This window comes from Oncorhynchus tshawytscha, linkage group LG30 (assembly GCF_018296145.1).
Source record: "Oncorhynchus tshawytscha isolate Ot180627B linkage group LG30, Otsh_v2.0, whole genome shotgun sequence".
In the NCBI taxonomy this organism is placed as follows: domain Eukaryota; kingdom Metazoa; phylum Chordata; class Actinopteri; order Salmoniformes; family Salmonidae; genus Oncorhynchus; species Oncorhynchus tshawytscha.
In genome coordinates, this window is record NC_056458.1 from 29,110,566 (window position 1) to 29,133,206 (window position 22,641).

General features: G+C 45.7%; 1 protein-coding gene across 1 annotated transcript in view; it reads right to left on the bottom strand.

Annotated features, from left to right (window-relative positions):
- LOC112229095 (protein turtle homolog B-like) overlaps positions 1–22,641 on the bottom strand; it is a 188,928-nt gene that overhangs the window by 9,887 nt on the left and 156,400 nt on the right. The window contains exon 18 of the mRNA XM_042309595.1: positions 764–2,443. Coding sequence (XP_042165529.1) covers positions 764–2,443 — 1,680 coding nt within the window. The remainder of the gene's footprint in view (positions 1–763; positions 2,444–22,641) is intronic.

The following is a 22,641-nucleotide window of genomic DNA, read 5'->3' on the forward strand; positions in this document are numbered from 1 at the left end:
GTTTTGTCTGAGAGTCAATTTGGATGCACATATGGGATTCCTCCTGTTGGGTGAAAGCAGGGTAAAGCATGACACACATGGAAAACCAGGGATCCTGTGGTGATGTCCCTCTGATTCCAGGCTTTTAGGGGCTTGTATCAAACAAACTGCACAATGCATTTGAAATGGTTTAGATAACAATGGCAATTTCTCCAAAGACTTACTGTAGCCCCGAAAGGTCTGTAAGGTAATCTGTGAAGCAAATCATTTCTCTTGTTAGGTCACAAAGGAGTTGATCCACCAAGTCCGAATTTAGAGGAAAATTAACAATCGGGGTTTGTCAAAAGACAAGTTTGGTACAGTGCTTCACAGATTCAATGGATGGATGTTTGAAAGTTGATGTCTGACATGAAAAGCAGCATTGATCGAGTTGAAAACGTCAGAACTCCCAAGCCCATAAAATAAATCTATACAGCAAAATTACATTGCAATGAATAATGTAAGAGTCCCTAGTCAATTTATCATCATAAATTCTATCCTTTGATTAAGTCATTTGTCAAGAAAAAAAGAAAAAATATATATTGATATTTCACTCTAAAAACTGACATTTGTATGTAGTCCAACCCAAATTTTCCTGACAAGTGCATTTAGCTTTTAAAAGTAGAACAAAAATTGTCTTCAATGTAACTGCATTCAGAACTCAAGGTGCAACCTAACAAGTTAAAGCAATTGGTAATGGGGCAAATAACAAGTAAATCCCTCTCTGAAGGCCTAGTGCACCTACCCTGAAGCTGAAAACTGGGGTGGAGAGGGCTCTGACGGAAGGACCTCCTCCTCAGTTCTCCTCTGGGATGGTATCTGCCCAATGGGATCACTTGGGATCTGCCCAAACATGTTGCTGCTTTCCATGGGGGGTGACGGGGACTGGGACGGATAGCTTGTGCCGGAGGTGGCAAAGGCCATGTGGGAGCGGAAGCTGGGACTTGCTCTCTTGCTAACCTGACCATGGGCAGGAGAGGAAGAGGGAGACGACCTCCGAGAGAAGCTGGCTGAAGAGGGGGGAAGCAGGGTGATCTCAGACATCTCTGGAGGTATGGAGGGCTGGACGAAGCTAGGACGGGGACGCGGTCGCACTAGAATCTCTGGGGAGCCCTCGTGGGAACTAAGTGGACTCTGGGTGAGGGGCGAGAGGCGGGAAGGTTGGAGGACCATCATGCTAGGCTCCATTCTACGAGCCTGCCTGGGGCTGAGCCGGGGGGTAGGCTCAAACCACCGGGTGTCCAGGCTACTGAATGTGCTAGGGCTGCCCATGAGGGCTGTTGGGGCGGGGTAAGGCAAAACCGGCACACCCATACCGTAGCTTATGTGTCTTAGCTTCCCTAGACTCTGAGCCTCTTGCATAGCTAAACGCTTGACTGGAAGGCCCTGAGGCTTGACCTTGCTGGGAGACTTGCCTGGACAGCTCTTTGGGACCCCCAGCTGCAGAACACCGGGATAGGAGGGCACCTGGAGAGAGGATGGCAGGAGAGCACCAGGGGGAATAACATGGGGAGGAGGAAAGAAAGGTTCCCGGTGGAGATGCAAAGGTTGGTGGGGTGGGAAAATGAAGTGGGGCCTTTCCAGATTTGCAAAGGGGAAATCGGGTCTGTGCCAGATCTCCGGGGAGTGAGAGGAAGAGGTAAGCGTCAGGGGAAGGGGGAAGCTTGAGACGGCATAGTGATGAATATCTCCTTCCCCCATCTCCTCAGGGATGCAGTGGTGACCAAAGGGCCCTTCGGGGTGGTAAGGTGGTGATGACATGACAGAGCTCAGAGGGCTGGTGTCTACCATGTAGAAAGGGGGTGGAGGGTCGGGTTCCCCAGGGCTGCCAAGGTACCCGTAGAAGTGATCGTGGCTCTGGGGGAAGGCTCTGTGGTGCAGGGAGCCTTGGATCTGCCCCGTGGCCTCAAGCCGACTGCTCTCCATGATGGTCATACCTTCCATGGGTCTCTGAAAGCGGGGGCTGTAGGCTGGTGGCTGCAGATAAGACTCCTGGCTGGAGATGGGGGAGATTTGGTGAGGTCGAAGGGTTGCCATGACGGGGGGCATGGGCCCGGGATCATCGTTCTCCTCATCCGACTGGCGGAATTCGGGATAGCGGTCTGACTCTTCAACGAAGGGGAAGCCCTCAATTCGCCGGGGCTTGATGGAAATCATCTCCATGTCGCTGGGGTCCATGACGAAGCGTCCGTCAGGGCCTCGGCTGATCAGCTCAATGGGCGTGGTTGCCTCCATTTCATACTTGGAGACGCTGTACTTTTTGCTCGTTATTGCTCGCTTGGTTTTCTTGTACAGGGAGAGTTCTTCCTTCTTCGCAGAACTCGGGGGGATCTTCTTCATGCTCATGCTATGCCCGTCCTCAGAACACTCTGATGGTTGTCCCATGGAACGCATACTCTCCGGACTCACCTTACCAGAGGAGGACCTGAGAAACAATGGAAAGACAGAAGGCCAGTCAATGCCTGCTCACCTACCTCCTTTAACATGACTCAGCAAACAACCAAACTAAGCACCTCTGTCGATGCCTTTACTGCCAGGCAACATTTTAACTGGAAATTACGATGGAATAAATCAAATAAAGTCTCCAATCAGAGATGACACATGTATCCATAAAAAATTCTTTTTTTAAAGAGCCAAGCTCTGACTATAAGTGTTTCTTATTTAGGTAACAAAATAAATATTGTCATAATTGTTTATCTGAATAAGTTTAGTTTGAGCCTGAAGTTTAAATGGGGATTTCAGATACTGCTACGATGCGCAAATGATTTGATTTGACAAGGCAGTGATTGAATGTTGATTATGTTGATTATGTTGATTATGAATAGAGGATGGAGATGGAGGGACCATGTGCAGCAGTAACTTTAGAGTTTTGGACTGCTCTCCTACGCAACATTATAAATAAATTGTTGAGTCATAGGTACATGGTTGAGTCATAGGTGAAGATGGTCACCACGCATGATCTTGGTATGGAGTCAGATGACCCACTGAGTAAAGTATATTTTATGTGCAGGGTTAACAGTCTATGTTGTCTATTAACTTTCCATTTGCTCAACCGCATCACTTGAACAGCTCAACAGGAGACTGTGCCGATTATAAATCATGTCTGCCTGTTAGTTTCTGATTGAGTAATATTTTCATTGTTCAGTCATGGTAGTGTAATTGATGTGAAGTCAGTCACATTAATTAAGTGTCTCTCAGTGGAATAACAATGCTTAATGTGTGTGTTGTTTCACCTGACATTTCCATTTACTTAGATTTTAATAAACCTCTGATAGTCATTGCCTCTGGTTGGTTCTAACATGCCCCCCCATCCCACCCACACATTCCCATTGCCCAGACATGGCCATCTTGATGACTCAGGTGACCATCTTTAGCAGAGTGGGCATCTCTCCCTTTTCCCCTCCTTTTTTCTCGATAAGTCTTGTCATTACTCAAACTTCCCTGGACCACATACTCTCGAGCCTTGTTCTCACTATATTTATATGTGGTGTTGACATGCATGTTATTTGTATTTCAAATTGTGATTTGAATTTAAGAATATCCACTTAGAATACAGTACATTCTAAGGTTCTCATTGTAGAAATTGGACTACGTGTTTGTTATTAGTTGTATGGGTTTTATTCATTAGGAAGAAATTTGAAAGCCCATTTAGTCAAGAGAGTATTTATGTTATACCAAGAAATGAGGAACAACAAGCATTTTCCAGAAAAGAAAAGAGAAAAATCTGGACGATATGATAATACTTTATTCAGAGTACCAAAATACAATGTAAGGCTGAGGCTTTTCAGTCTCTCTATTTTGCTGAATCACTAAGGCCTAGCTGTGCTTGTGATGGCTGCGGTGGCAATGGAGGGGGTGAGTTTCTAAGGCAACTGACAGTCGAGGACCCGCATTGAAAAGCAATGACGTTCTCATTCTCTGCTACGTATGAGGCACGTACGTTCTCTCTCCACAGAAGGCACTGTCTGTCGTGGTGCAGGGTCTTCAAGTAGAGTGTGCGTGACACAGGCAAACACATCTGACTCCACTGGACGCAGAGCACAACCCACATTCAAGATTCTTCCAGCAAGCTATTCAATATCTACTACTCATGTGGTTCATAATATCTAAAACTATATCAACAAGTTGAATACATAGAAATAGCTATTACAAGCAATGCTATACACATACTTCAGTCTAGATAGAACTGTAATATGTAATATGCTGGCTTGTTTGTTTCTATAAAAATCACTTTTGAATATAGTATGACATTTACTGAATGTTTCATGTTAAGATTGTCACCGCTCATATTATTATGAGACAAAGATGTATTAACACTGGTTATAGCATGACTTTTAGCAGTACAGCAGATGAGGACAATACACGTATGTAAAAGTGAGAACCTCATAAGGGTTCTCCTGGTCATATAGATTCACTGGTTTGATTACAACGCTGTAAAATTACAGGTGGTCACATATACAACATTATACTTCTAGTATGTTACTGTATGTACTGTATATAATGTGCCATGTGCTTTTATACAGTAACATGAGCACCATTTGGCACCAACACTGTATGCTTACCATTACACATACTCACTCTACTAAAGTTAACACTAAATACTCTTGACTTTTCAAGGAATCCAACAGAATAGCTGAGAGGAAAACAGCAAAACATAGAAAAGAGTAACTGACCGAGAAAATAACATTGTGTTGAATTAACTACGTATCACATGAAATCAATTCACAAAGAAAATAAGAAAGGGTTTCATGTTTGGGCAGGGTTAAGTCAAGCTCGGGTGTGCAGGGGCAGGTTCATCACAAAGAGATTCAGGGGCTGCTCGGCTGCAAACAATCTGGAAGGACACAAGGTATATTCAGCTAACACTTTTTGTGACAGACCAACATGAGGGAGATTTCTACAGTATGCTGTCCATTCTAGCAAAAAAAAGGTGCTATTGTTATTGACAACAAAGTAACAGTGAAAAAACTTGCTTGTCTAAAGATAGTACAAACTCGTGAGAAACCACAGTGAAATTTGATGAGATTAAATGTTTAGGTTGAAACTGACATAGAGCAACTATGTATTGTGTGAGTACGTTCTGCAGACAGCCACATTAACATTTCCAAAAGTCTAAAATTAATTCTGTAAAAATTCATTTGACTTTGGAAAGCCTTTGATGAAAGCCTGCATGCTTGTTATAATTTTATTTATTTCACCTTTATTTAACCAGGTAGGCAAGTTGAGAACAAGTTCTCATTTACAATTGCGACCTGGCCAAGATAAAGCAAAGCATTTCGACACATACAACAACACAGAGATACACATGGAGTAAAACAAACATACAGCCAATAATACAGGAGAAAAATAAGTCTATATACAAAGTGAGCAAATGAGGTGAGATAAGGGAGGTAAAGGCAAAAAAAAGGCCATGGTGGCGGAGTAAATACAATATAGCAAGTAAAACACTGGAATGGTAGCTTTGCAGTGGAAGAATGTGCAAGGTAGAGATATAAATAATGGGGTGCAAAGAAGCTAAATAAATACAGTAGGGGGAGAGGTAGTTGTTTGGGCTAAATTATAGATGGGCTATGTAGTTCGTTCCAGTCATTGGCAGCAGAGAACTGGAAGGAGAGGCGGCCAAAGGAAGAATTGATTTTGAGGGTGACCAGAGAGATATACCTGCTGGAGTGCGTGCTACAGGTGGGTGCTGCTATGGTGACCAGCGAGCTGAGATAAGGGGGACTTTACCTAGCAGGGTCTTGTAGATGACCTGGAGCCAGTGGGTTTGGCGACGAGTATGAAGCGAGGGCCAGCCAACGAGAGCGTACAGGTCACAGTGGTGGATAGTATATGGGGCTTTGGTGACAAAACGGATGGCACTGTGATAGACTGCATCCAATTCATTGAGTAGGGTTTTGGAGGCTATTTTGTAAATGACATCGCCGAAGTCGAGGATCGGTAGGATGGTCAGTTTTACAAGGGTATGTTTGGCAGCATGAGTGAAGGATGCTTTGTTGTGAAATAGGAAGGCAATTCTAGATTTAACTTTGGATTGGAGATGTTTGATGTGAGTCTGGAAGGAGAGTTTACAGTCTAACCAGACACCTAGTTATTTGTAGTTGTCCACATATTCTAAGACAGAACCGTCCAGAGTAGTGATGTTGGACGGGCGGGCAGGTGCAGGCAGCGATCGGTTGAAGAGCATGCATTTAGTTTTACTTGTATTTAAGAGCAATTGGGGGCCATGGAAGGAGAGTTGTATGGCATTGAAGCTCAGCTGGAGGGTTGTTAACACAGTGTCCAAAGAAGGGCCAAAAGTATACAGAATGATGTTGTCTGCGTAGAGGTGGATCAGAGAATCACCAGCAGCAAGAGCGACATCATTGATGTATACAGAGAAGAGAGTCGGTCCATACAGAGAAGAGAGTCGGCACCCCCATAGAGACTGCCAGAGGCCCGGACAACAGGCGTTCCAATTTGACACACTGAACTCTATCAGAGAAGTAGTTGGTGAACCAGGCGAGGCAATCATTTGAGAAACCAAGGCTATCGAGTCTGCTGATGAGGATGTGGTGATTGACAGTGTCGAAAGCCTTGCCCAGGTCAATGAATACGGCTGCACAGTATTGTTTCTTATCGATGGCGGTTAAGATATCGTTTAGGACCTTGAGCGTGGCTGAGGTGCACCCATGACCAGCTCTGAAACCAGATTGCATAGCGAGAAGGTATCGTGGGATTTGAAATGATCGGTAATCTGTTTGTTGACATGGCTTTCGAAGACCTTAGAAAGGCAGTGTAGGATAGATATAGGTCTGTAGCCGTTTGGGTCAAGAGTGTCCCACCTCTTTGAAGAGGGGGATGACCGCAGCTGCTTTCCAATCTTTGGGAATCTCAGACGACACGAAAGAGAGGTTGAACAGGCTAGTAATAGGGGTTGCAACAATTTCGGCAGATAATTTTAGAAAGACAGGGTCCAGATTGTCTAGCCCGGCTGATTTGTAGGGGTCCATATTTTGCAGCTCTTTCAGAACATCAGCTGACTGGATTTGGGAGAAGGAGAAATGGGGAAGGCTTGGGCGAGTTGCTGTGGGGGGTGCAGTGCTGTTGACCGGGGTAGGGGTAGCCAGGTGGAAAGCATGGCTAGCCGTAGAAAAATGCTTATTGAAATTCTCAATTATAGTGGATTTATCGGTCGTGACAGTGTTTCCTATCCTCAGTGCAGTGGGCAGCTGGGAGGAGGTGTTCTTATTCTCCATGGACTTTACAGTGTCCCAGAACTTTTTTGAGTTTGTGTTGCAGGAAGCAAATTTCTGCTTGAAAAAGCTAGACTTGGCTTTTCTAACTGCCTGTGTATATTGGTTTCTAGCTTCCCTGAAAAGTTGCATATAACGGGGGCTGTTCGATGCTAATGCAGAACGCCATAGGATGTTTTTGTGTTTGTTAAGGGCAGTCAGGTCTGGAGAGAGCCAAGGGCTATATCTGTTCCTGGTTCTACATTTCTTGAATGGGGCATGCTTATTTAAGATGGTGAGGAAGGCATTAAAAAAAAACAGGCATCCTCTACTGACGGGATGAGATGAATATCCTTCCAGGATATTCAGGAAAACAGCAGGTGTATTTAGAGGGCAAGATGGTTAGGATGATATCTATGAGGGTGCCGTGTTTATGGCTTTGGGGTGGTACCTGGTAGGTTCATTGATCATTTGTGTGAGATCATGTATGAAACTTTATTTCTTAGAATACGTTTATAATATGTCCATCTATGTAGGAAATGTAGGACATTTTCTTAAAAGTGACTCAAAATGGCTTATTTAGTAAGGATGATTATGAGAGTAATTATAAGACAATAATAAGGGGATACATTCTTATGACAAGTCTTATGATGCATTCTAACAGCATAATTGATTACACCTGCACACTTCAAGTATTGTTACCGGAACTTTCAACCCACAGTTAAATTAAGAACTGAATGATGCTGACATTTTTATGGCAACGTATTTGCTATGTTTAAACCACAATCTGTAACTTTCATTCCCAGTCAAAAGTGTTGCCCATGCATGTACAGTCCCAGTCAAAAGTTAGGACACAACTACTCATTCAAGGGTTTTTCTATATTTTTACTATTTTATACATTGTAGAATAATAGTGAAGACATCAAGACTATGAAATAACACATATGGAATAATGTAGTAACCTAAAAAGTTGTATATTTATATTTGAGATTCTTCAAAGTAGCCATCCTTGCCTTGCCCAGATGAGGTAGTCATGAGGTAGTCACCCAGAATGCATTTCAATTAACAGGTGTGCCTTGTTAAAAGTTAATTCATGGAATTTCTTTCCTTCTTAATGCGTTTGAGTCAATCAGTTGTGTTGTGACAAGGTAGGGGTGGTATACAGAAAAGAGCAAAGAGAAACGGCAGTACATCAATACATTCAGTACATCAATACATTTCAACAACTTTGAAAGATTCTTCAAAAATCATCAAGCGCTATGATGAAACTGGTTCTCATGAGGACCACCATGCAGAGTTGTCTCTGCTGCAGAGGATAAGTTCATTAGAGTTACCAGCCTCAGAAATTGCAGCCCAAATAAATGCTTCACAGAGTTCAAGTAACAGACACATCTCAACATCAACTGTTCAGAGGAGACTGCGTGAATCAGGCATTCATGGTCACATTTCTGCAAATAAACTACTACTGAAGGACACCAATAATAAGAAGAGACTTGCTTGGGCCAAGAAACACGAACAATGGTCATTAGACTGGTGGAAATCTGTACCTTAGTCTGACGAGTCCAAATTTGAGATTTTTGGTTCCAACCGGCATGTCTTTGTGAGAAGCAGAGTAGGTGAACGGATGATCTCTGCATGTGTGGTTCCCACCGTGAAGCATGAAGGAGGAGGTGTGATGGTGCTTTGCTGGTGACACTGTCTGTGATTTATTTAGAATTCAAGGCACACTTAACCAGCATGGCTACCACCGCATTCTGCAGTGATACGCCATCCCATCTGGTTTGCGCTTAGTGGGACTGTCATTTGTTTTTCAACAGGAAAATGACCCAACACACCTTCAGGCTGTGCAAGGGCTATTTGACCAAGAAGGAGAGTGATGGAGAGCTGCATCAGATGACCTGGCCTCCACAATCACCTGACCTCAACCCAATTGAGATGGTTTGGGATGAGTTGGACCGCAGTGAAGGAAAAGCAGCCAAAATGTGCCCAACTCCTCCAAGACTGTTGGAAAAGCATTCCAGGTGAAGCTGGTTGAGAGAATGCCAAGGCACACCTGTTAATTGAAATGCATTCCAGGTGACTTACCTCATGAAGCTGGTTGAGAGAATGCTAAGAGTGTGGAAAGCTATCATCAAGACAAAGGGTGGCTATTTGAAGAATCTCAAATATACCATTTTGATTTGTTTAACACTTTTTCGGTTACTACATGATACTACATAGTTTTGATGTCTTCGCTATTATTCTACAATGTAGAAAATAGTCAAAAGAAAAACCCTTGACTGAGTAGGTGTGTCCAAAATTTTGACTGGTACTGTATATGTAAACTGTGTGGGTGGGTCTTGACATATGTCACTGCCACAGAGTTATTTGAATTATGTGGTAACCTAACCTTCCCCCAAACTAAAGACTTCTAGGGGTGTTTTTAGAGTTGGATAGCCCAGACTTCAAATAACTGTGGGAGTAATTTGCACTTTTGATAGGGAAAGAAAGTTACATTTGCCCAAACTCCCCACCCATTGTACACCTTGATGCAGGGACAACAGGTTTGACTAGAAATTAAAGTAACAGATAATGGGGGCAGTAAAAGCAAATTGTCATAATTACTGAATAACTGTCAGCTTCTGTTGAATATCAATCTCATTTGAAGTAGAACAAAAGAGACTCCATGTTCCAATGGTCTCCCTGATGTAATCACTTAACCAAACCCATTGCTTTCCAGTTGTTGTACACCAGACCTGTTCCCTTTATATAGCCATCCCAAACTTAAAAACGCCATTGGTCTACCTGTGCTAGGTTTTAAACAGGTCAGACCAGAGCATGGGATGCTATGCCCGTGAGCTTCATGACAAGTGGCAATATGTTCCTCTAATGTTGCTGTTATATTCTCAGTGTATGGCACAGGAGGGAAGTTAGGGGGTGGGACGTGAGGAGAAGCAGCAGCAGCAGCAGCCAACCAATGAAACCCACGAGATGGGAAGAGAGAATACTGGGTGTGTAGGCCCAGTGGAAATCCTCAATGGGACAGAGTCGTCTGTCGATTCAAAGGAGAGTAAACAACCACACTGGAGTGGTTTCATCTTACATGTCCAGCATGGTGGTCAGCATCGGGGGAAATTGGTACCATTTCGGGAAAACTGAATACAATGGCCTCCTGTGCAATGTTGAATCAGGCACTTGTGTTATTCATATACAGTGTGTGTACAAATCATTAAGAACACCTTCCTAATATTGAGTTGCACCCCGTTTAGCCCTCAGAACAGCCTCAATTCTTCGGGGAATGAACTTAACAAAGGTATCGAAAGTGTTTCACATGGATGCTGACCCGTGTTGACTCCAATGCTTCCCACAGTTGTTTTAAGTGGATCGGTTGTCCTTTGGGTGGTGGACCATTCTTGACACACAGGAAACTGTTGCGCGTGAAAAACACAGCAGCATTCAAAGGCATATCAATATATGTTTTTAAAGAGCAGGTGTTCTTAATGTTTTGTACACTCAGTGTAATTCACTGTAGTTACACCACTTACCGTGGCTTATATGTCAATTTGAATTTGGAGCAGTCTGACCGCTGAAAATCCTTCTCAGTTCCCGGTGCTATCACGCTACGTTTGCACGCACCTCGGGGAGACCATTAGTAGTACTGGTCTGAAATGCTAGTTGGCCCAATTTGGGAACATTTCTGAGATATCGGGATCTAGGGCTTTCGTCTTGATTCGGATGTATTTAAATTCAGCTCAACAGCTTTCTCAAAGGGCACTTTCTACCCCACAATACTGTACGCACGTCACCCTCTGCTGGACATCTAAGACTATGACTATCTCCGTGGACCATAAAACAAGTATGACTCCAGGTAGGTTGCTTAGTGTGTATCTTTTTACAGCTGTATCTATTCAATAATTCTGCATCTCCTGTGAGTGAACCGTGAGGGAGCTTAGGGCCCCAATTGCTTGAACCAGCATGTGACCGTGCGACTGTGCCCAGCACACGAAGCATGCGGCCAAGCCAGCCAGCAGCACACTGACTGAGGGGCGGGCTGAACAAGGTGCATGTAGCCACACTCACTGAGGGCTGGAGGGCGGGGGCTGGTAACTGCTGGCGTCTGGCCCCTCACAGTAGGGCTCTATGCCGGGCAATGGGCTAAGAGGAGTCCTGCGGTGGGAAATACAACAGAGACGGGAGAGGAGGAAGAAAAAGAGGGGAGAAGAGGGAGGAGGAGGAATGCTGTCAATGAGTCTCCAGAGCTTCCACATGTCCAAACAGAGAAAGAGAGAGAGAAAGAGAGTGAGGCATGATAGAGGAGAGACAGAGAGGAGGGAGGGAGAGAGAAAGAGATGGTCAGAGAAATGGAGTGAGTGACAGAGGGTGTGTGGGTAGGGATAAAAAGATGGAGAGACAGGGAGACAGAGAGAGGGGGAGAAAGAGGTACAGTCAGAGAAACGGGAAGAGAAACCTGGGGATAAGCTGAGTCAGAGAAACAAGCAGAAAGCAAAAGGGAGGCAAGACAGAGAGAAAAGGGAGGAGAGGAGATAGAAGCAAGAGCTAGAAACAGAGAGGAATAAAGAATACAGGGAGGAGCGAAAGACACAAGAAGATATTTGTACAATGCACGTCTGACAAGCTCTCCATTTATTAGGCACAATGAGTCATTCAGCATACCATTAGACACCCACACATGCTAGGACTACATACTGAGTACTGTGGAAGTAATGCATATCAGAGAGAACGGGGGTATCCCTCCATCTGGCTTTGGTAGCAGCACCACACACACCCTTGTTCCTATGTCTTTTGGGAGACATTTCCAAACCTCCTTCTTTCCTTTCAACCCTAAACCTATTAGCAGTTAATAGTTCATGGTTGGTTGGATGGAGAATAAGTAAAGGAGTGTATATATACACACACTGCTCAAAAAAATAAAGGGAACACTTAAACAACACAATGTAACTCCAAGTCAATCACACTTCTGTGAAATCAAACTGTCCACTTAGGAAGCAACACTGATTGACAATCAATGTCACATGCTGTTGTGCAAATGAAATAGACAACAGGTGGAAATTATAGGCAATTAGGAAGACACCCCCAATAAAGGAGTGGTTCTGCAGGTGGTGACCACAGACCATTTCTCAGTTCCTATGCTTCCTGGCTGATGTTTTGGTCACTTTTGAATGCTGGTGGTGCTTTCACTCTAGTGGTAGCATGAGACGGAGTCTACAACCCACACAAGTGGCTCAGGTAGTGCAGCTCATCCAGGATGAAACATCAATGCGAGCTGTGGCAAGAAGGTTTGCTGTGTCTGTCAGCGTAATATCCAGAGCATGGAGGCGCTACCAGGAGACAGGCCAGTACATCAGGAGACGTGGAGGAGGCCGTAGGAGGTCAACAACCCAGCAGCAGGACCGCTACCTCCGCCTTTGTGCAAGGAGGAGCAGGAGTAGCACTGCCAGAGCCCTGCAAAATGACCTCCAGCAGGGCACAAATGTGCATGTGTCTGCTCAAACGGTCAGAAACAGACTCCATGAGGGTGGTATGAGGGCCCGACGTCCACAGGTGGGGGTTGTGCTTACAGCCCAACACCGTGCAGGACGTTTGGCATTTGCCAGAGAACACCAAGATTGGCAAATTCGCCACTGGCGCCCTGTGCTCTTCACAGATGAAAGCAGGTTCACACTGAGCACGTGACAGACGAGACAGAGTCTGGAGACGCCGTGGAGAACGTTCTGCTGCCTGCAACATCCTCCAGCATGACCGGTTTGGCGGTGGGTCAGTCATGGTGTGGGGTGGCATTTCTTTGGGGGGCCGCACAGCACTCCATGTGCTCGCCAGAGGTAGCCTGACTGCCATTAGGTACCGAGATGAGATCCTCAGACCCCTTGTGAGACCATATGCTGGTGCGGTTGGCCCTGGGTTCCTCCTAATTCAAGACAATTCTAGACCTCATGTGGCTGGAGTGTGTCAGCAGTTCTTGCAAGAGAAAGGCATTGATGCTATGGACTGGCCCGCCCGTTCCCCAGACCTGAATCCAATTGAGCACATCTGGGAAATCATGTCTCGCTCCATCCACCAACGCCACGTTGCACCACAGACTGTCCAGGAGTTGGCGGATGCTTTAGTCCAGGTCTGGGAGGAGATCCCTCAGAAGACCATCCGCCACCTCATCAGGAGCATGCCCAGGTGTTGTAGGGAGGTCATACAGGCACGTGGAGGCCACACACACTACTGAGCCTCATTTTGACTTGTTTTAAGGACATTACATCAAAGTTGGATCAGCCTGTAGAGTGGTTTTCCACTTTAATTTTGAGTGTGACTCCAAATCTGGACCGCCATGGGTTGATAAATTTGATTTCCATTGATAATTTTTGTGTGATTTTGTTGTCAGCTCATTCAACTATGTAAAGAAAAAAGTATTTAATACGAATATTTCATTCATTCAGATCTAGGATGTGTTATTTTAGTGTTCCCTTTATTTTTTTGAGCAGTGTATATGTACACACAGTTGAAGTTGGAAGTTTACATACACCTTAGCCAAATACATTTAAACTCAGTTTTTCACAATTCCTGACATTTAGTCCTAGTAAAAAATTCCAACTTAGGTCAGTTAGGCTCACCACTTTATTTTAAGAATGTGAAATGTAAGAATAATAGTAGAGAGAATGATTTATTTCAGCTTTTATTTCTTTCATCACATTCCCAGTGGGTCAGAAGTTTACATACACTCAATTAGTATTTGGTAGCATAGCCTTTAAATTGTTTAACTTGGGTCAAATGTTTCGGGTAGCCTTCCACAAGCTTCCCACCTTAAGTTGGGTGAATTTTGGCCCATTCCTCCTGACAGAGCTGGTGTAACTGAGTCAGGTTTGTAGGCCTCCTTGCTAGCACATGCTTTTTCAGTTCTGCCCACACATTTTCTATGGGATTGAGGTCAGGGCTTTGTGATGGCCACTCCAATACCTTTGTTGTCCTTAAGCCATTTTGCCACAACTTTGGAAGTATGCTTGGGGTCATAGTCCATTTGGAAGACCCATTTGCGACCAAGCTTTAACTAATGTCTTGAGATGTTGCTTCAATACATCCACATAATTTTCTTCCCTCATGATGCCATCTATTTTGTGAAGTGCACCAGTCCCTCCTGCAGCAAAGCACCCCCACAACATGATGCTGTCACCCCCGTGCTTCATTTTGGGATGGTGTTCTTCGGCTTGCAAGCCTCTACCTTTTTCCTCCAAACATAACAATGGTCATTATGGCCAAACAGTTCTAAGGCTATTCCAGGTGAGAAATTTCTCATACAACTCTGTGTTCTACTTCCTTCACAGAACAGCGCAAACTGGTTCTAACCAGAATAGAAAGAGGAGTGGGAGGCCCCGGTGCACAACTGCAGCTGCAGTTGCGCTTGGCCAAGTCAATTCCAGTAATTTATTAAATAATTATACATTTACGTCGCGACCCACAATTAACAGGTCCCGTCGCAACCCATACTTTAAGAAACGCTGATCTACACACACAACCCCATAATGACAAATTGAAAACATGTTTTTAGATACAGTACCAGTCAAACAGTACTACTCATTCCGTGTTTTTTCTTTATTTTTACTATTTTCTACATTGTAGAATAATAGTGAAGACGTAAACTATGAAATAACACATATGGAATCATGTAGTAACCAAAAAAGTGTTAAACAAATCTAAATATATTTTAGATTTTTGAATCTACTGACGGAACGCAAGAGGTGGCTAATAACAGACCTCCATCCTATGCTAGCTTGCTACCAATGGCCTGGCTAGCTGTCTAAATCGCCGTGACCCCAACCAACCTCTCCACTCACCGGGCCCTTTTGATCACTCGACTAAGCATGCCTCTCCTTAATATCAATATGCCTTGTACATTGCTGTTCTGGTTAGTGTTTATTCGCTTATTTCACTGTAGAGCCTCTAGTCCTGCTCACTATACCTTATCCAACCTATTAGTTCCACCACCCACACATGCAATGACATCTGGTTTCAATGATGTTTCTAGAGACAATATCTCTCGCTTCATCACTCAATACCTAGGTTTACCTCCACTGTATTCACATCCTACCATACCTTTGTCTGTACATTATACCTTGATGCTATTTTATCGCCCCCAGAAACCTCCTTTTACTCTCTGTTCCAGACGTTCTAGACGACCAATTCTTATTGCTTTTAGCCACACCCTTATTCTACTCCTCCTATGTTCCTCTGGCGATGTAGAGGTGAATCCAGGCCCTGCAGTGCCTAGCTCCACTCCTATTCCCCAGGCGCTCTCTTTTGACGACTTCTGTAACCGTAATAGCCTTGGTTTCATGCATGTTAACATTAGAAGCCTCCTCCCTAAGTTTGTTCTATTCACTGCTTTAGCACACTCTGCCAACCCGGATGTTCTAGCTGTGTCTGAATCCTGGCTTAGGAAGACCACCAAAAATTCAGAAATTTTAATTCCAAACTACAACATTTTCAGACAAGATAGAACTGCCAAAGGGGGCGGTGTTGCAATCTACTGCAAAGATAGCCTGCAGAGTTCTGTCCTACTATCCAGGTCTGTACCCAAACAATTTGAACTTCTACTTTTAAAAATCCACCTCTCTAAAAACAAGTCTCTCACTGTTGCCGCCTGCTATAGACCACCCTCTGCCCCCAGCTGTGCTCTGGACACCATATATGAACTGATTGCCCCCCATCTATCTTCAGAGCTCCTGCTGCTAGGCGACCTAAACTGGAACATGCTTAACACCCCAGCCATCCTACAATCTAAACTTGATGCCCTCAATCTCACACAAATTATCAATGAACCTACCAGGTACCTCCCCAAAGCCTTAAACACGGGTACCCTCATAGATATCATCCTAACCAACTTGCCCTCTAAATACACCTCTGCTGTCTTCAACCAAGATCTCAGCGATCACTGCCTCATTGCCTGCATGCGTAATGGGTCAGCGGTCAAACAACCTCCACTCATCACTGTAAAACGCTCCCTGAAACACTTCAGTGAGCAGGCCTTTCTAATCGACCTGGCCGGGGTATCCTGGAAGGATATTGATCTCATCCCGTCAGTAGAGGATGCCTGGATATTTTTTTTAAATGCCTTCCTAACCATCTTAAATAAATATGCTGTCACGCCCTGGTCTTAGTATTTTGTGTTTTCTTTATTTGGTCAGGCCAGGGTGTGACATGGTTTATTTTGTGTTGTGTTTATGTATGTTTTTTTTTTGTAGGTTTTGAGATTGTGGCTTAGTGGGGTTTTCTAGCATAGTCTATGGTTGCCTGAGGCGGTTCTCAATCAGAGGCAGGTGATTCTCGTTGTCTCTGATTGGGAACCATATTTAAGGCAGCCATATTCTTTGAGTGTTTCTTGGGTGATTGTTCATGTCTCAGTGTTTCTTTGCACAAGATAGGCTGTTTCGGTTTTCACGTTACATTTATTGTTTTTTTATTGTTCGTGTTCATCGTCATTAAAGATGTATCGAATTAACCACGCTGCATTTTGGTCCACCTCTACTTCACCTAAAGAAAACCGTAACAGAATTACCCACCACACCAGGACCAAGCGGCGTGGTGACAGGCAGCAACAGCAGGAGCAGCGAAAAGAGGAATGGACATGGGAAGACGTTTTGGATGGCAAGGGTTGTAACACTTGGGAGGAGATACTGGCTGGAAGAGATCGCCTCCCATGGGAGCAGAGCAGAGGCAGCCGGAGAGAGGAGCCGGCGATACGAGGGAACACGGTTGGCAAGGAAGCCCGAGAGTCAGCCCCAAAAATGTCTTGGGGGGGGCTCAGGGAAAGTGTGGCAGAGTCAGGGTTCAGACCTGAGCCAACTCCCCCTGTTTATCGTGAGGAGCAGCTATCACAGGACTTCTGGACTTGGGAGGAGGTATTGGACGGAAAAGGACCCTGGGCACAGCCTGGAGAATATCGCCACCCCAAAGAAGAACTGGAGGCGGCGAAAGCGGAGAGGCGCTGGTATGAAGAGGCAGCACGGCGACGCGGATGGAAGCCCGAGTGTCACCCCCAAAAATGTATTGGGGGGGGCTCACAGGGAGTATGGCTACGCCAGGTAGGAGACCTGCGCAAACTTCCTGTGCTTACCGGGGGGCTAAAGAGACCGGGCAGGCACCGTGTTATGCTGTGGAGCGCACGGTGTCTCCAGTGCGGGTGCATAGCCCGGTGCGGTACATACCAGCTCCTCGTATTGGCCGGGCTAGAGTGGGCATCAAGCCAGGTAAGGTTGGGCAGGCTCGGTGCTCAAGAGCTCCAGTGTGCCTGCACGGTCCGGTCTATCCAGTGCCACCTCCACACACCAGTCCTCCGGTGGCAGCACCCCGCACCAGGCTTCCTTGTACGTGTTCTCGGCCCAGTACCACCAGTGCCAGCACCACGCATCAGGCCTACAGTGCGCCTCGCCTGTTTAGCTCTGTCAGAGCCTTCCTCCTCTCCAGCGCTGCCGGAGTCTCCCACCTGTTTAGCGCTGTCAGAGCCTTCCTCCTCTCCAGCGCTGCCGGAGTCTCCCCCCTGTTTAGCGCTGCCAGAGCCTTCCTCCTCTACAGCGCTGCCGGAGTCTCCCGCCTGTTTAGCGCTGCCAGAGCCTTTCTCCTCTCCAGCGCTGCCGGAGTCTGCCACCTGTTTAGCGCTGCCAGAGCCTTCCTCCTCTCCAGCACTGCTGGAGTCTCCCGCCTGTTTAGCGCTGCCAGAGCCTTCCTCCTCTCCAGCGCTGCCGGAGTCTCCTGCCTGTTCAGCGCAGCCAGAGCTGCCAGTCTGCATGGAGCAGCCAGAGCTGTCAGTCTGCATGGAGCAGCCAGAGCTGCCAGTCTGCATGGAGCAGCCAGAGCAGTCAGTCTGCATGGAGCAGCCAGAGCTGCCAGTCTGCATGGAGCAGCCAGAGCAGCCAGTCTGCATGGAGCAGCCAGAGCTGCCAGTCTGCATGGAGCAGCCAGAGCTGTCAGTCTGCATGGAGCAGCCGGAGCTGTCAGTCTGCATGGAGCAGCCGGAGCTGTCAGTCTGCATGGAGCAGCCGGAGATGCCAGTCTGCATGGAGCAGCCAGAACTGCCAGTCTGCATGGAGCAGCCAGAGCTGCCAGTCTGCATGGAGCAGCCAGAGCTGCCAGTCTGCATGGAGCTGCCAGAGCTGCCAGTCTGCATGGAGCTGCCAGAGCTGCCAGTCTGCATGGATCAGCCAGAGCTGTCAGTCTGCATGGAGCAGCCAGAGCAGCTAGAGCCGCCAGTCAGCCAGGATCCGCCAGTCAGCCATGATCTTCCAGATCTGCCAGTCAACCATGATCTTCCAGAACCGCCAGTCAGCCAGGATCTTCCAGAACCGCCAGTCAGCCAGGATCTTCCAGATCCGCCAGTCAGCCATGATCTTCCAGAACTGCCAGTCAACCAGGATCTGCCAGAACCACCAGCTAGCCTGGATCTGCCAGAGCCAACTACCTGCCTGAGCTTCCTCTCAGTACTGGGCTTCCTCTCAGTACTGGGCTTCCTCTCAGTACTAGGCATCCTCTCAGTACTGGGCTTCCTCTCAGTCCCGAGCTGCCCCTCAGTCCAGTGGGGTCCTTGGTGAGGGTTAATAGGCCAAGGTCGGCGGCGAGGGTCGCTAATCAAAGGACGCGTTACAAGGGGACTAAGACTTGGTTGGAGTGGGGTCCACGTCCCGAGCCGGAGCCGCCACCGTGGACAGACGCCCACCCGGACCCTCCCCTATGGGTTTAGGTGTGCGGCCGGGAGTCCGCACCTTAGGTTTTGGGATTGTGGCTTAGTGGGGTTTTCTAGCATAGTCTATGGTTGCCTGAGGCGGTTCTTAATCAGAGGCAGGTGATTCTTGTTGTCTCCGATTGGGAACCATATTTAAGGCAGCCATATTCTTTGAGTGTTTCGTGGGTGATTGTTCATGTCTCAGTGTTTGTTTGCACAAGATAGGCTGTTTCGGTTTTCACGTTACGTTTATTGTTTTTTTATTGTTCGTGTTCATCGTCATTAAAGATGTTTCGAATTAACCACGCTGCATTTTGGTCCGACTCTCTTTCGACGGAAGAAAACCGTAACACATGCCCCATTCAAGAAATTTAGAACCAGGAACAGATATAGCCCTTGGTTCTCCCCAGGCCTGACTGCCCTTAACCAACACAAAAACATCCTATGGCGTTCTGCATTAGCATCGAACAGCCCCCGTGATATGCAGCTGTTCAGGGAAGCTAGAAACCATTATACACAGGCAGTTAGAAAAGCCAAGGCTAGCTTTTTCAAGCAGAAATTTGCTTCCTGCAACACTAACTCAAAAAAGTTCTGGGACACTGTAAAGTCCATGGAGAATAAGAACACCTCCTCCCAGCTGCCCACTGCACTGAAGATAGGAAACACTGTCACCACTGATAAATCCACCATAATTGAGAATTTCAATAAGCATTTTTCTGCGGCTGGCCATGCTTTCCACCTCGCTACTCCTACCCCGGTCAACAGCACTGCACCCCCAACAGCAACTCGCCCAAGCCTTACCCATTTCTCCTTCTCCCAAATCCGTTCAGCTGATGTTCTGAAAGAGCTGCAAAATCTGGACCCCTACAAATCAGCCGGGCTAGACAATCTGGACCCTTTCTTTCTAAAATTATCTGCAGAAATTGTTGCCACCCCTATTACTAGCCTGTTCAACCTCTCGTGTCGTCTGAGATTCCCAAAGATTGGAAAGCAGCTGCGGTCATCCCCCTCTTCAAAGGGGGGGACATTCTTAACCCAAACTGCTACAGACCTATATCCATCCTACCATGCCTTTCTAAGGTCTTCGAAAGCCAAGTCAACAAACAGATTACCGACCATTTCGAATCTCACCATACCTTCTCTGCTATGCAATCTGGTTTCAGAGCTGGTCATGGGTGCACCTCAGCCACGCTCAAGGTCCTAAACGATATCTTAACCGCCATCGATAAGAAACATTACTGTGCAGCCGTATTCATTGATCTGGCCAAGGCTTTCGACTCTGTCAATCACCACATCCTCATTGGCAGACTCGACAGCCTTGGTTTCTCAAATGATTGCCTCGCCTGGTTCACCAACTACTTCTCTGATAGAGTTCAGTGTGTCAAATCGGAGGGTCTGCTGTCCGGAACTCTGGCAGTCTCTATGGGGGTGCCACAGGGTTCAATTCTTGGACCGACTCTCTTCTCTGTATACATCAATGAGGTCGCTCTTGCTGCTGGTGAGTCTCTGATCCACCTCTACGCAGACGACACCATTCTGTATACTTCTGGCCCTTCTTTGGACACTGTGTTAACAACCCTCCAGGCAAGCTTCAATGCCATACAACTCTCCTTCCGTGGCCTCCAATTGCTCTTAAATACAAGTAAAACTAAATGCATGCTCTTCAACCGATCGCTACCTGCACCTACCCGCCTGTCCAACATCACTACTCTGGACGGCTCTGACTTAGAATATGTGGACAACTACAAATACTTAGGTGTCTGGTTAGACTGTAAACTCTCCTTCCAGACCCATATCAAACATCTCCAATCCAAAGTTAAATCTAGAATTGGCTTCCTATTTCGCAACAAAGCATCCTTCACTCATGCTGCCAAACATACCCTTGTAAAACTGACCATCCTACCAATCCTCGACTTTGGCGATGTCATTTACAAAATAGCCTCCAATACCCTACTCAACAAATTGGATGCAGTCTATCACAGTGCAATCCATTTTGTCACCAAAGCCCCATATACTACCCACCATTGCGACCTGTACGCTCTCGTTGGCTGGCCCTCGCTTCATACTCGTCGCCAAACCCACTGGCTCCATGTCATCTACAAGACCCTGCTAGGTAAAGTCCCCCCTTATCTCAGCTCGCTGGTCACCATAGCATCTCCCACCTGTAGCACGCGCTCCAGCAGGTATATCTCTGTAGTCACCCCCAAAAACAATTTTTCTTTGGCCGCCTCTCCTTCCAGTTCTCTGCTGCCAATGACTGGAACGAACTACAAAAATCTCTGAAACTGGAAACACTTATCTCCCTCACTAGCTTTAAGCACCAACTGTCAGAGCAGCTCACAGATTACTGCACCTGTACATAGCCCACCTATAATTTAGCCCAAACAACTACCTCTTTCCCTACTGTATTTAATTAATTAATTTATTTTGCTCCTTTGCACCCCATTATTTTTATTTCTACTTTGCACATTCTTCCATTGCAAAACTACCATTCCAGTGTTTTACTTGCTATATTGTATTTACTTTGCCACCTTGGCCTTTTTTGCCTTTACCTCCCTTCTCACCTCATTTGCTCACATCGTATATAGACTTGTTTAGACTGTATTATTGACTGTATGTTTGTTTTACTCCATGTGTAACTCTGTGTCGTTGTATGTGTCGAACTGCTTTGCTTTGTCTTGGCCAGGTCGCAATTGTAAATGAGAACTTGTTCTCAACTTGCCTACCTGGTTAAATAAAGGTGAAATAAATAAATAAAATAAATAAATAAATAAATAAACTCTGAACTATCCACTATAACCACGACGGAGAGAGAGAGGTAGAGAGACGGACAATTCTACAAAAGAAACAAACTTTTCACCAGCGATCAAGACGGCACACCGAGCGTAAATATATGTATTGATTGCAATTGTTCCCGAATGAGTGAGCGTTCATGTGCAAAGGATTAGTATTTCAATTGTTGTAATTATCACTCTGTAGTGACTTCTTAGTCGACCACCACTTCCCCTTTTGTCTAACAAGCCGCCATGCCGGTTTAGCCCACTAGGGCACATTCTCCTATCATTTCTTGTAACCATATTTACAGTTTTTTTAATGCATTTCTGTGATTTACTTAGTTAGTAATAAATAAATAATTTAAGAGAATTGATGTATGGATGACTCATAGTGAAGACTGGGTTCGTGCAGATAACCAACAATTTACGACGTTTGGAATGAGACTAACGTGAGAAAGTAAATAATTCATTAATTCGAAGACTAATTGATCTGAAAAGTTATTTTAGGAAATGATAACTTTGTCATCTGAATATTCTTCCTTGGTGCCCTGGCTTCCTAGTTAATTACATTTACAACTGATTAGTCATGATCGCGTAATACTAATTACAGAGAATCTTTGATAAAATAAGTAACTAAAAATGTGTTAAACAAATCAAAATATATCTTAAATTTTATATTCCTCAAAGTAGCCACCCTTTCCTTTTTGACAGCTTTGCACACTCTTGGCATTCTGTCAACCAGCTTCACCTGGAATGATTTTCCAACAGTCTTTAAGGAGTTCCCACATATGCTAGCACTTGTTGGCTGCTTTTCCTTCACTCTGCTGTCCGACTCATCCCAAACCATCTCAATTGGGTTGAGCTCAGGTGATTGTGGAGGCCAGGTCATCTGATGCAGCTCTCCATCACTCTCCTTCTTGGTCCACACCTCCGGTCC